The 14,569-nt window shown below is 44.9% G+C and overlaps 1 protein-coding gene across 15 annotated transcripts in view; it reads left to right on the top strand.

Annotated features, from left to right (window-relative positions):
- The window catches only part of LOC141265129 (ATP-binding cassette sub-family B member 5-like), a 401,328-nt gene that overhangs the window by 261,846 nt on the left and 124,913 nt on the right, over nucleotides 1-14,569 (top strand). For 14 of the 15 annotated variants that reach the window (XM_073677823.1, XM_073677815.1, XM_073677817.1 and 11 more), the window contains one exon: nucleotides 973-1,077. The exons of the other annotated variant lie outside the window; for it this stretch is intronic. In XM_073677823.1, the coding sequence (XP_073533924.1) occupies nucleotides 973-1,077 (105 nt within the window). The remainder of the gene's footprint in view (nucleotides 1-972; nucleotides 1,078-14,569) is intronic. 15 annotated transcript variants of the gene reach the window in all.

Here is a 14,569-nt window from a genome sequence, read left to right as displayed (position 1 = left end):
CCACATTTTTTTCTGCCAGGGAGATGCAGAAACGCTCAGGAAAAATCCTGAGCATTTCTGCATCGTGTGCACATAGCCTTACACAGAAAGCCTAATTGGTATCAGTCCTCTACAGTTGACTGCATGAGAGGAATGAAAAGTGATGGATAGCAAATCCAAGAACAAGTGTAAAAAACCACAACCACAGTTTTTGACCTGGACTGAATCAACTACTTTTTGAGAAGCCACAAAGGTTTTAGGATAGAATCACCATCTTTCCATATCTTAAAATATTCCAACAGTCTTATTAGCTGCAACTCAAATAAACAACGGAGAATACAGAATTCCAGGAGTCCCCACTTGCCACCCAATACAACCATGGATGTTTACACAATCATGCCGGCTGAACGCCAGTTTCTCCGCCTTGCTCTTTTTAGCATTTCTCCTCCCATCTCTGTAAATAAGCTTTAAAAAGCAGAGACATTAGTGGAATATAGCAGTGAAATGTGCAAGAATTTTTCCTTATTGTCTTACTCACAAAAGTTGCAGTATTAAAGGCATTTAAGAATTAAAGTTCAATTGGCAAACTCAGCCATCAGCCCTAACTATTTTCGCCACCCAATCACATGATGTACAGGAGCTCCATTCTTAAAAGTAGCCATGTTTCCATCCTACTTTTGATGTAAGAAGATATAGGGGTGAATAAATCTCCTGTACGTGATGTGAAAAGGATAACATTTTGATTTATTTTCCAACATTTGAATAGATCAAACTATGACAACATTGTAAAGTTACTTTTAAATAATTAATTGAATTGGAAATAAATTGTAATGTAGCGATGCTGTGCAGCAAAAAAGATGCATGCCAACCATATTATCCATAAGCAGGATGTTTTATTATTACCCAACCTTCAGATCTCCTCCTGTATGCCGACGCTTTCTTTCTCCTCTGTTTTCCACATCCTGGCTGATAACTATTTTCCTGTTTTGACAGCTCTTTGGATATGATGATCCGGATAGAGTAAAAAGAGAATCTGATTTATATTGTATAATGTTTGGAGTAATTGGTATTGTGTCTTTCTTAACTTACTTCTTACAGGTAAGTTGATGATCCTTTTAGTTATACAATATTTTTCTAGTTACCAGTATAACAGTCTATAAACCCAGATTTTAGTTTTTAAAAAGTAGCCTTCATCAGATTTCACCACTACTTTTTATTTCATTATGTTAGCAATGGCAAAAATAACATCCTGTACTTTCCAAATATGATTTGTTAAAAAATCATTAGTCAAAGTAATTTGTGTATCATGCAGTCATGTGCTTGGCATCCAAACTGTCGACTTTTCGTTGATAAATTGCTGCAAGGCAACTGGACCTGAAGCGGAAAGATCATGTTCAGTGCTGTGGAACGAAGGTTAATCATTGCACTGTGGGGGCAAAGTTTCCGATAGTGATCATAGTGATCATGCTGCTCAGAACTGAGAGCAGTGTGACAGTCATGCAGATTAAAGAGCAATGGCGCTTCAGAGAAATTTTGTCCTAATATAGTGAAACTATGGCCACAACAGTAGCAAAACAATTCCCCTTCATTCCTGATACTCTGTTCCTTAAACAGCTCGATCTCACCAGTTGTCATGAGATTACGCTATTTAGGGCAGAGAACAATATACTGATATCGATGCAGAGTGGAGCACACTGAAATGATAGATGCCGTAATAAACCAAAAATGTTGACCCCTTTCTATTCCACTTCTGCTTTTACAATCAGCTGCGTTCCAATAGTGACTTCCATTCCATTCTTCTGAACAACAAACCCCTGTTCCTGTTCGTAGCCCAAATACCTGCGCATGCACACTAGAAACATATATAGTGCAGAGGGATCACTGAAAAGCCTCATTAGTCACAAGATGTTTGCAGGTGGCATGGCTATATAAATAGAAAGTTTTTGGATAAGTACTGACTTTCAAAGCAATCAGCATCTGTCTAAAACTAAACTATCTAAAATAAATACATTAGTGAATTATTAATAAAAGGTTTCATTTGGTGATAGATCCACTTTAAAAAAGCACTCCCAATGACTGTTTTCCTAAAACCAAAGTAAATGTTAGTGAATGTAGTGTCAGTGTGTTAATATACCGTACTCACCGATCGCTGTATTCTCCACTATCCAGCATCATTCTGCTCCTCTTTTGAGTCACGTGATAGCGATTCAGAAACTCTGGATCATACTATTCTCTATCAGTGACCCAGAAGACCTTTTTCCAATGTAAGCCTATGGAGTCTCGTTCTGATGCTCCATAGGATTAAATTGTAAAAGGCACTTCCCGGTCACATAAATTTTAGCGCAGTATAATCGGGAGATTTGGAATCACCTGATTCAGAAGAGGAGCAGAACAGAGCTGGATACTGGAGAATAGTGATGAGTGAATATGTTTGAAAAACGATTGCAAGTTGTAAATTCGGCACGAATATGGCACCTTTGGATTTGTGATCGGAAACACTCGGTGATAAAGTGCGGGAAAATTATTGCGTTGCAACTAAAGTGTTTTTAACACTTTGGCTTGCGTAATGCTTGTGTATGATGAGCTGGGTGACGTGTTTGATGAGGGGAAGTGCTCAGGCGAAAGCTGACAGAAATTGAGAGCCTCACCGTGCTTCTAACTTTTTTTTCCCCCCTAACTTTGTGTGCAAATCGCAACTAGACAATCAGGGTGCAGGAAGCATCCATTCTGTCCAGACACAGGACCTTGTGCCATTGGCTGCTGAAATCATATGTCCTCTCTATATAAAGAGCAGACATGTTGTGTCAGCGCCATTTTCTGATTATAACAAGTCACAGACACTGCTGCTGGACGCTGATCCTGCATACTGAGAGATTTTAGCTAGCTCAACCTTCAAGCAGATTATTTTTTCTTGTGCCATTATTGAGGTTCACACAAAGACCGCAGGGCCCATGTCATAGAACTCTGTTGTGCACTGCTTCTATTGTGCTCCATGCACAAGTATCCCTTAAAAAGTAATTTTTTTTTCACTTGCTAATATGATACAGCAAGCCCTACTTGCCCACCTTGTCATTTTGTGGGGGTGAAATTCAGCTGTATGCACAATAAAAAAATCATTTTTTTCTGCTAAGAAGAGTAAAACGTGATGCAGTATGCTATAAGCCACCTATTCCTTTTGTGGCGTTGAAATTCGGCTGTTTTGAGAGTAAAAAAATCTATTTTTTCTGTTGCTAGCCAGAGTAAAAAAAATTATTTTCTGTGACGAACGTGATACAGTACATCATATTTTGTGGCGGTGAAATTCAGCTGTATGCAGAGCTCATGCAGGATAAAAAAAAAAAACGATTTGTTTCCGTGACTAACATGATACAGCAGGCTCGATCTGAGTTTGAAATATCTTGGAGCATTTATTCTATGTTATACAGGCCTCATCCACAGTAAAAAAAAAAATATATATTTCTTCTATTACTAATGTTATACAGCAGGGGACATCTCTGTATACAGACCTCAGCCACAGTAAAAAAAAATACTTTCTTCTGTTAAAAATGTTGTACAGTAGGGGAAATCTCAGTTAGAAATAGTTTGGCACATATCTCGTATGTTATACAGGCCTCATCCACAATAATAATAAAAAAAATTCTATTACTAATGTTATTCAGCAAGGGACATCTCAGTTTGAAATAGTTTGGAGCATATCCCCTGTGTTATACAGGCCTCATCCATACTAAAAAAAATACTTTCTTCTGTTACTAATGTTATACAGTAGGGGACATCTCAGTTTGAAATAGTTTGGAGCATATCTGCTATGTTATACAGGCATCATCCACGCTAAAAAATAAATATTTTCTTCTGTTCATTCTATTTTCACTAACGTGATACAGCAAGCCATATCTCATCTTGTCATTTAGTGCCGCTGAAATTCAGCTGTGAGCAGAGCTGCTGCAAAGCAAAAATACCTACATTTTTCAGTTGGTAACGTGATACAGCAAGCCATATCTTACCTTGTAATTTAGTGCCGCTAAAATTCAGCTGTGTGAGAGCTGTTGCAGAGGAAAAAATCTATTTTTTTTTACTAATAACTTGCTCCTATCACACTATCTGAGCAACTTGAGTGGCAAAAAGAGAGGTCATGGTGGAAGGGGGAATTGGCTTGGTGTTCAAGCTATACGTGGATTAGGTGGTAATGTTAGTGAAAGCACTAGTGAACCAACACCGTCATGTCCTATCTGAAAACAACTGACAACTTATTTTACTGGACGGGCTACTCTACTCCCTTTCTTTGGCAGCCGCAGAACGATACGCTTTGTTGATAAGAAAAACAGGTGCTCAGTGGATGGCAAGCTTTGCTTCAAGTGGACTCTCCTCTTCGTCCTCCACCTCAACATCACACACAGTACAGTCCACAGTACAGTACACAGCGGTGGCAACCCAATTATCCTTGTGTCACAACTGTCCAACTGCTCAACTGAGTATAGCGAACCACAGATGGGCGAGTCAGTAGAACTGTTCAACCATTCTATAACATGGACATCAGAAGTGTACTCCGAGCATTCACAGAGTCAAGAGGAGAAAAGCATCTGCACAGATGCCCCAATTTTTTTTAGGTTGGATTCGGGATAGGGCGAAGTAGGGTCCAAGCAGGTTCCTGATCCTCGCCACCAGACGTTAACGACTGGGGAAGGAAGTGATCCTGATCAGACTCAGACACCTGAGGCTCATGCAGACTGTACTGTGCTTTCAGGGCAACAAGAGCATAAGGGTCACTCTGGGGGCGAGGAATTTGATAACACATTTGATGATGATGAGGTTGAAGATCCTACTTGGTGTGAACCCAGATTAACGCAGCCGAGTAACTCATCTGAGGAGGTTGAGGAGGAAGATGAGGAGGTTACCTTTCACCCTACAGCGCAGACACGGAGTGATGCAAGCACAAGGAGCACTGCATCCTTAGCCACAACTGTGGCTGTGGTCAGCAGCGGTCGCGGGTCTGTAGCTCGCAGTGCCGGCAAGGGTTGCCTAGCCTGGGATTTTTTGAGACGGCAAAGGATGAGCCAACTCATGTTATCTGCCCACTTTGCAAGAAAAAATTCAGAAGGAAAAAGTGCAATAATTTGACTGCTATATGCATGAACCTTCACATGCGCAATCAACATGCGTTACAACGGCAATCTTACTGGGTTGAAATGCGGACCAGCGGACTTCAACAACCATCAGCTGCCCCATCAACTGCATCCACTGCTTCTTCCTCCTCCTCTGTTGCTGTGCCAAGTATTGTTTATGCAGGTCTCCCACCGCAGAACCTCCAGTTCTCTACCCGCTCCAGTCAGGCTGAGTAAGAGCCCGTCAGCTGTAGCAGACATGCCTGCTGTGCTTGTTTCACTGAGCACGCTACATGTTTCTCAATCCACCGTAACATCTCTGCCTGCACCTCATTCACAGTCCAGCTGTTTGTCCAGTTCACCTTACTACGCCCTCTCTGCAGCCAGCCCTCTTTCCCACAGTTGTGGTCATGTAAAAGATTGTTTACAGACTTTTTCCGAAAGCTCACGGCTGTCGCAGTCACCCAGTACCAGTTACCCAGTCACCATTACTTCTCTAAGAAAACTGTGCCTGTGCTACACCAGTATGTCGCAGATGATATTACTCATTACTTGAATAAATCTATGTCTGCCAGGGTGCATTTCACCACAGACACCTGAACGAGTAAGCATGGCCAAGGGCGTTACATCTCGCTGACTGGGCACTGGGTTACTCTGGTGGCTGTGTGAGCAGGCGGGGAAGGCCCTGCTCCACAAATCTTGGAATCCCGGAGGCTTGCAGAACAACCATCTCTATTTCACACTTCCTCTACTGCTTCTGCCTCTTCCACCTCCTCTAGGGCCTCCACCTGTGCACTCAGCCTCTGCCTTAACGAGACACGCATTCCAACAGTGCAGAGCCAGGGCTCACAACAATCAGGCAGTCTTAAAATTATTATGCCTTGGAGATCACAGTCATACAGCTGAAGTGTTGTGGAAAGCTCTCCAGGCTGAGTTTGAGCAATGGCTGTCTCTGTTGAACCTAAAGCCAGAGAAGGCCGTGTGTGATAACATAACAGTGTGAAACTGGTGGCACCCCTAGGCTGAGGCGAGCTCACACACGTGCCTTGCATGGCTCACGTCCTCAACCTAATGGTTCAGTGATTTCTTCCCCACTATCCCGGACTGGATGTGCTGCTGCAGAAAGCACGGAAGCTGTGTGCTCACTTCCACCTTTCGCACCCCTCATTTCATCAACTTGCATCGATACAGAGGTCTTTGTATATGCCAGTTAACAGGTTGATATGCGATGTGTCGACACAGTGGAATTCCACTCTGCACATGTTGCAGCAACTGTGACAGCAGCAACGAGCCCTGATGTCATGTTGTATAGCCTGGGCCAACGCAGTACAGACGTGGGGCATATCACGTTTATGGAGTGGGCACAGATTAAGGACCTCTGCACCTTTCTGCACAGTTTTGAAATGGCTACTAAAATGGTTAGCGCTGACGATGTCATCATCAGCATCACTATTCTGGTCTTCTACATGCTGGAGCAGACTTTGAATAACCTGCGGCAGGAGTTGGTGGTCCCAGAAGAAGAGGAGAATGCAGAAGGGATAAGAATGTCTCAACATTCCTGACTGTCGTCACACAGGCGGATGCCAAGTGACGGTGGATTACTGCGATTGAAGGGGGTTTGTGATACCAGACAAACTGTTAGTGAAGGTGCAAAGAGCCGAGGAACAAATGGAGGAGGAAGAGGTGATAAGCGAGCAACAGTCAGAAGATGAAGAGGATAATTATCCCCTCTCTGTTGATCATGGTTGGTGGAAGGGGACAGAGGAAACAAGCATCAGATGTACCCAGCCTGTTTTTGGACCTCCTGGAAGAGCCCAACATACGAAAGTGCAGCAAGAAGACAATCTGCAATATGATCCCCGTATAGTTATGATTCAAAATCATGATGACTACTTGGTTGCCACTTCACTTAGATCCATGTTATAAGAGTAAATTTTGCCAGAAACTTCCCGCCCTGGAAAGGGACCTGCTAATGCTTGCATATTGAAACAAGCTTTTAAGCAACCTTAAGAAAGGTTTTCCCCAAGATAAGAGTGAGGCACACAGTGTGCATCGAAGCTGTAGACTTTCAACCTCAGGCATGTCAGTTCGTCAATGCCAAAATATTAGCAGCAGCAGCGTAAGTGGCAGAAGCAATTTCTGTGAGTCTTTTCAAACATTTTTTGCAACAGCTTGTGCACCAGCACAACAGAATACAAGTCTGACACTTGGAGAACGACTGGAGAGGATGGTGTAGGAATATCTAGAGCTCATTTTGAATACCATCAGGGAGGATTTGGACCCTTTTCATTTATCGCCTTCAAAAATGGATGAATGGCCTGACCTCGCCTGTCATGCCTTGGAGGTTTTGTCATGCCCGGCAGCCAGCGTTCTCTCAGCGCTGCTGGTGGTGTCCTGACAGATAAGAGCAGCCGGCTGTAGGCTGCCTAACTTTCATCAAGATGAACAAGTCATGGATCTCCGAGGACTTTTGCACCCCGATTGCAGACTGTACAGATGCTACAGGCGATGTTGTAGTTTTTAGTGTGCTTCAATGATCTTGCTGAATTGCAGTCTGTGATATGGCTTCTGTGCCTGCTCTTGTGGCTGCTGCTGAAGGTTTTAGGCCCTCATTTTTTTAGATCTGAATACTCCTGAATGCGTCTCCATCTACTGGGTTGGCTGTAGTGGAAGAGGTGTCGTTCCTAATTCTACTATTTCTACTGTAGTGAAATAGATGCCACTTCGTTGGTGTCTGCCACAAATTTTTTGAAATGTTGAGAATCTTGATTGAGTCTTGGTTGGCTGTAGTGGAAGAGGTTTTGGTCACCATTAAACTATTTCTACTCTGGTGAAATTGATGCCACTTTGGTGGTGTTAGGCCCTAATTCTAATGTCAACACTCCTGGTTAGGTCTCCATCTCCTGGATTAGCTGTAGTGGAAGAGGTTTCGGTCTCTTTTACAGTTGTTATACTCTAGTGAAATTATTTTTGTGGTGCAGATATTGTTCTCCACACAGGGGTACACAGACATGATAAACTCAAAATTGGTTTTCTTACTACTGTGGTATATAAAGCAGGCTACATCTCAGCTTAAAATTCCTTGGGCAAATATTGTTCTCCATACAGGGGAAAGAAAAAAGTAGGGTCCGCGCAGCTTCCTGATCCTTGTCACCAGTAGTGATGAGCGAATGCGTTTGCCACTGCTCGGTACTTGCCCGAGCATTACTGTGCTCGACGAGCTTGGCGCTCGGTGAGTATTTCCGGGTTGCTCGGGTGGGAACTCGGGTCCCCTCCCTGCATGTTTGGAGCTCTTTAGAGAGCCAATGAACATTCAAGGATTGCCTGCCACGCACTGCAATGCTGTAGCCATGTTGGTTGTGGGCATTACAGTGATTGGCTGGCCGCACAGCATCATCAGGCGTATGTAAGACCGTGTGCCGCCATTCTCGTCACAGTCTACTCCAGAAACAGGCAGAGTAGGGAGAGCTGCTGCTGAGTCAGGGAGAGATTTGCTTGTTTATAGTTCGTTTAGGTATTCCACAACATATATCTATATCCATCTGAACTAACAGTCTTTCTGAGGTCTAATCCAGATGCATTTAATCAATGCTAGGCATGCAGGCTGTGTATGTGGCAGACTGCAGTGTATGATACAGCACAAGAGGGTCCATTGAACGTCCTGTCTGCTGCTGCTGTAATAATTACAGATATTTCTAGACATAGCCCCAGATATCAGGGGCCAAGGAAAATATTTTTTTGATCTTAATCCTGGTTATTTGCTTAAAAAGCAATCCAAAGTACACCATTTTTCTGTTCACTGCAGAATAAAGCCAGATCTGTTCCATATTTCAGCGATAAAAATCCAGATATTTGAACTGAACGTGGAATATATTGGCCTCATTTTCCATTCTGTTGCAGTGTGTCGGTGAAGCTATTCATACTAGGTCTCCGTGTAAAATAATATTAGTAAATAACAAACCTACAATTTAAAGCTGTGGGTCTCTGTCAGACATATCACCGAAAGACTTCAAAAATCATACATTTCTTAAATTTTCATTCCGTTGCAGTGTGTCGGTGAAGCTATTCTCACTAGGTCTCCGTGTAGAATAATATTAATAAATTACAGGCCTACAATTTAAAGCCGTGGTTCTCTGTCAGACATATCACCGAAAAGACTTAAAAAATCATACATTTCTTCCATTTTCATTCCGTTGCAGTGTATCGGTGTAGCTACTCACACTACTTCTCCATGTAGAACAATATTAGTAAATTACAGGCCTGCTATGTAAAATTGTGGTTCTCTGTCAGAAGTGTCACATAACTGCGTTCCAAAATCAGTAATTTTTTGTGTATGTGGAAAATATTGTCCTCCATTTAAAATGAGCAAGGCGCGTGGCAAGGGACGGGGAAGTGGACGTGATGGTGATGGTGCATGCTGAGGCCAAACACGTGGCCGTGGGCAAGGTGCCACAACAAACACCCACATCTTCAGGCTCGACCTTCCTGTCCCAATTACTAGGGAACCGCAGAGCACCAATATTGAACACAGAGCTGTGTGAAATGGTTATTGGTTTATAGCAGATAATGCTTCCAGTGACTTGGCCGCCACCACCACCCCCTTGTCTTCCACGGGGTCAAGTCTTAGTAGCCATGAGTCTGGACCGCATATTCCTCACCCTGATCTTCCTTCCTCCCATCATGCCGAGTGCCCGGAGACAACTGATCCCACACTTGGACACTCAGAGGAGCTGTTCACTTTTCCATTTGTAGATTTGGGCATCTCGCCCGGCCAGCTTCAAGCGAATCAAGAGGAGAACGCGTGTAGTGATGCCCAAATATTGGAGCAGCCACGGTCACACGAAGGCGACGGTGGTAAAGCACAATTACTGTAGCAAAAGGTGGATGATGATGATGAGACACAATTGCCAGAAAGTCAGGAGGACCAGGGTGCTTAATTGGAAGACGAGGTGGTGGATGATATAGTAACTGATCCAACCTTGCGGAGGGAGGGAGGCGTAGCACCCCAACAGGCAGGAAGAAGCAGTGTGGTGGCCGCAGACACAAGGCGGGAAAGCGTTCCTCGTAATGCCAACACGACGGAAGTTGCCAGTACAACTGTTTGGTCTTTGCAAGTCTGGTTATTTTTTATAGACTCTGTAGATAACCCTAAAAAGGCCTTTTGCACCACCTGCCAGGCCAGCATCAGCAGGGGTAGCAAAACTACCAGCATGACCACCACCAGCATGATCAGGCACATGGCAGCAAAGCACCCGACTAACTGGGCCGAACCCCAGGGTCCAGCAACAGTGTCTGCTGGTGACACCACTGCTTCTAAAGCTGTTGTGCGTGCAGGCCAATCCCCTTTCCATGGCGCATGCTAAGATGCCTCCCGCCCCGCATCTGCCTTTGCACACTCTCAACTAGCCCCATCAGCAAGCACATCCACGTCCTTGTCCAAGCGCAGCATTCAGTTGTCCCTACCCCAGTGCTTGGAACGCAGCTAACGCCCCACAGTCCACACTACTAAACTCACACATTTCGTGAACGCTTGCACTCGATATGTTGCCTTTTAGGCTCGTGGAGACAGAAGCTTTCTACAACCTGATGGTGGTGGCCGACCCTCAGTACTCAGTCCCCAGTCACCACTGTTTCTCCTGCTGTGCCGTCCCCGCATTACTCGAGCATGTGTCCCACAATATTAGACGTGCCTTCAACAACGCCGTTACTGGGAAAGTCCATCTAACCACGGACACATGGACAAGTGCTTGTGGGCAGGGACGGTACATCTCGCTAACGGCACACTGGCTTAATATAGTGGAAACTGGGACACAGTCGGACCTTGGGACTGAACACGTCCTCCCGACGCCGAGGATTGCGCGCCCTGGATCAAACATGGTTGCCCCCACATTCTACAGCGCCTGCACTTCCTCCTCTTCAGCATCCATCTCTGAAATGATCACATCAGTCGCAAGCTGGAAGCACTGCATCACTGCCTCGACCAAGCGGCAACAGGCTATGCTGAAGCTAATATGCTTAAGTGACAAACCACACAACGCTGAAGAGTTGGGGATAGCTCTGAAAGAGCAGGCAGATCTGTGGCTGACACCATTGACCCTACAGCCAGGCATGGTCGTGTGTGACAATGGCCGGAATCTGGTGGAGGCGAGGCAACCTCACACATGTACCATTCCTAGCTCATGTGCTTAACCTCGTGGTTCAGCGGTTTCTCAAAACCTACCCGGATCTGCTGGGTCTTCTTGTCAAAGTACGCCACCTGTATGCCCATTTTAGAAAGTCAGCTACAGCATCCGCCTCCCTTGCCGTGCTTCAGCAGCTTTTGCAGCCTCCAACTTACCGACTGATCTGCGATGTCCTCACGCTTTGGAATTCTACACTGCAGATTTTGGGAAGGATTTGCGAGCAGAAGTGGGCAGTTGTTGACTACCAGCATCAACAAGGCCGTCGGTATTCAGGTCAGACTCCACACATAAGATCTCAGGGGTGGACATGGATGTCAGACATATGTACCATCCTCCAAAACTTTGAGGACTCCACCAAGATGGTGAGCGGCGATGATGCAATAATTAGCGTCACCATCCCGCTTCTCCATCTTCTGAAACGCTCTCTGCTCACAATCAAAGAGGATGCATTGCAGGTGGAGCATGATGAAATGGAGCAAGGAACCATACAGGGTGATTACACACATCCCAGCCTCATCTCATCCCAACGTGGATTGGGTGACAATGAGGAAGAAGAGGACAATGAGGAGGAAGAACAGGAGCTAGTTTCCTGCGCTATAGACGGTATTACCTGCACAACTGTCATACCGTCTGTTCAGCGTGGATGGCCTGAGGACAGGGAGAAGGAGGAAGAGGAGAAGGAGGAGAGCATGGTCAGTCATCCTCTTGGTGAGGACACGGAAGTCTTGCCTCTTTGCAGTCTGGCACACATGTTTTTTTTTTGTTAAGCTGCCTTTCCCATGACCCTTGCATTGTCCAAATTTTAGGTGACAGCCATTACTGGTTGGTGACACTTCTAGACCCATGCTACAAGGAGAACTTTATATCTCTTATTCCTGAGGCAGACAGGTATACAAAAATGGGGCAGCACCAGAAGACCCTTGTTGCGGATCTATTAAAAAAATTCCCTTCTGAAAACTCTGGCGGCAGAGGTCACAGTTCGTTGGACAACCAAGGAGTACAAATGAGAGTGACACAAATGCAATCCAGCAGAGTCAGGGGAGCACTGTCAAAGTTCTGGGACAGTTTGCTCAGACCTTTCCATCGCACAGGTCCTGAGGCGCGAGGTACTCTCACAAGGAGTGCAAAGTTTCGGAATATGGTGAGGGAGTACCTTGCTGACCGTACCAACGTCCTCTTGGATTCCTCTGTGCCTAATAATTATTGGGTATCCAAGCTGGACACATGGCTTGAACTGGCTTTCTACGGCTTGTAGGTCCTGGCCTGCCCTGCCGCTACCATTTTATCAGAGCGGGTTTTTAGTGCCGCCGGTGGAATTATAACCGATAGGCCCATCTGCCTGTCAACTGAAAATGCTGACATGCTGACTCTTATAAAAATGAACAAGGGCTGGATTGGGCCAAACTTCTCAACACCACCAAATGATAGCAGCGTTACATACATTCAAATACAGTGTCTTTTTTTGGGGAGGTCTAACTCTATTCCCATGCACCTTTGTCTTCACACCCAGACATGGGTATACGCTTCCTGATTTTCCCTATTTGCTCTTGTCCGCCTCCTTCTCTGTATCCTCATCCTCCACCACCATATCCCCAGGCAAACAGTATGGGAGACACACTTCCTAATAATGGGAGCATTATTTTCAGGAGGCCCTCCGACCTACGTCTCTTGCAAGGGGCATTGGAGTTCCTCCAAATTTTTAGAAGCCATTGCATTCACTGCATAGGCAAACATTATGGGAAACCCACTTCCTAGTAATGGGAGCATTTTTTTCAGGATGCCCTCCGACCTCTACGTTTCTTGCAAGGCGCATTGGAGTGCCTCCAAATTTTTGACAGCCATTGCAGTAACTGCATAGGCAAACAGTATGGGAGACCTGCTCCTTTCTAATGGGAATATGTTGTTACTGAGGCCTTTCTGTCTTTAAATTGTTAGTGGGGTTTTTGTTATATTTTGTCAGCCATTGGACTCACTTCATACCCTATAACTGTATAGCAGACCCGCTCCTTTCTAATGCAAACATGTCATTACTGTGGCACTGCTTTCCGTGTCTCTAAATTGTTAGTGGGGTTTTTCCCAAATTTTGGCTGCCCTTTCAGTCACAGCATTGGCATTACCACTATAGAAGACCCGATCCTTTATAATGGGAACATTTTTTTTACTGAAACTCTCCTCTATGTCTCTTCAAAGGGGCATTGGGTTGTGTTCAAATTTTTGGCACCCCTTGCAGTCTCTGCATATGCTATAACAGTATAGGAGACCCACTCATTATTAATGGGAACAACAAAGCACAGCCGGCTGATGGCTCTCTAACAATAGCGAGGGCCGACTGCTGGACCCTTAAAAATAGTAAGGGCTGCCTGATGACCCTAAAAAATAGGCTTTGTGACTTTCAGAGTCCCTCCATCATAAATAAAACAGGATATATCTGATGATGTGTCACCCACCACATGGCCAGATAAGGTTGTAAAATTACATTTCCTGGTGAATGCATTTGTCTTTAAAATAACGTAAAAAAATAAATAAAAACACAATATTATATTTGTTTAGTATAAAAACCAGACTCTCCAATATAACCTCAATGTAATCACATTGTTCATCTCCTGCACCTCCTTCTCCAGTTCTGCCTCCATCTCCGAAATGACCACATCAGTCACAAGCTGAAAGCACTGCAGCACTGCCTTGGCCAAGCAGCAACAGGCTGTGCTGAAGATAACATGCTTAATGCTTAGGTGACAAACTGCCCACCGCTGCAGAGTTGTTGAAAGCTGTAACATAGCAGCCTGATCTGTGGCTCTCACCGCCGGGCATGGTCGTCTGTAACAATGGACAGAACCTGGCGACTGAGCTATGACAGCAGGAGTAGATACTGTTTCCCTCTATGCCAGTCCTTTCACCGAGCTAAAGAATATGGCTGTGGTCACATACAACTCCCACTGAGAAGCAGTTTCAAGCTGAAAAACATTGGGCCCACCAGAGGATTTGATTCTGAGGGCTCACCTTTCTCCCTCGCTCAAGAGCCCCATAGCTGCAGCAAAGTTTGCGCTATCATGAACTCTCCTGATGGAGAAGCCAAGGCCCACCTGAGGATTCTCTGGTGGGACTGTACAACCCTGCTGAGAAGCAGTCCTTGTTAAGAAGAGTGTGTGGGAAGGTTCCCGGACACTCTATGGCTCTTTTTTTTACTAAGGTGTAAACCCAAGCAAACACGGGAAGAACATACAAAATCATTGCGGATGTTGTCCTTGCTGGGATTTGAACCCAGGATCCCAGTGCTGCAAGACTTCAGTGCTAACCACTGAGCCAATG

The sequence above is a fragment of the Phyllobates terribilis genome, unplaced genomic scaffold, assembly GCF_046119375.1.
Source record: "Phyllobates terribilis strain yellow unplaced genomic scaffold, ASM4611937v1 Scaffold_4__5_contigs__length_816908805, whole genome shotgun sequence".
NCBI lineage: Eukaryota > Metazoa > Chordata > Amphibia > Anura > Dendrobatidae > Phyllobates > Phyllobates terribilis.
The sequence above is the reverse complement of the archived record's forward strand: the minus strand, read 5'-3'. Positions and strand labels throughout refer to the sequence as shown.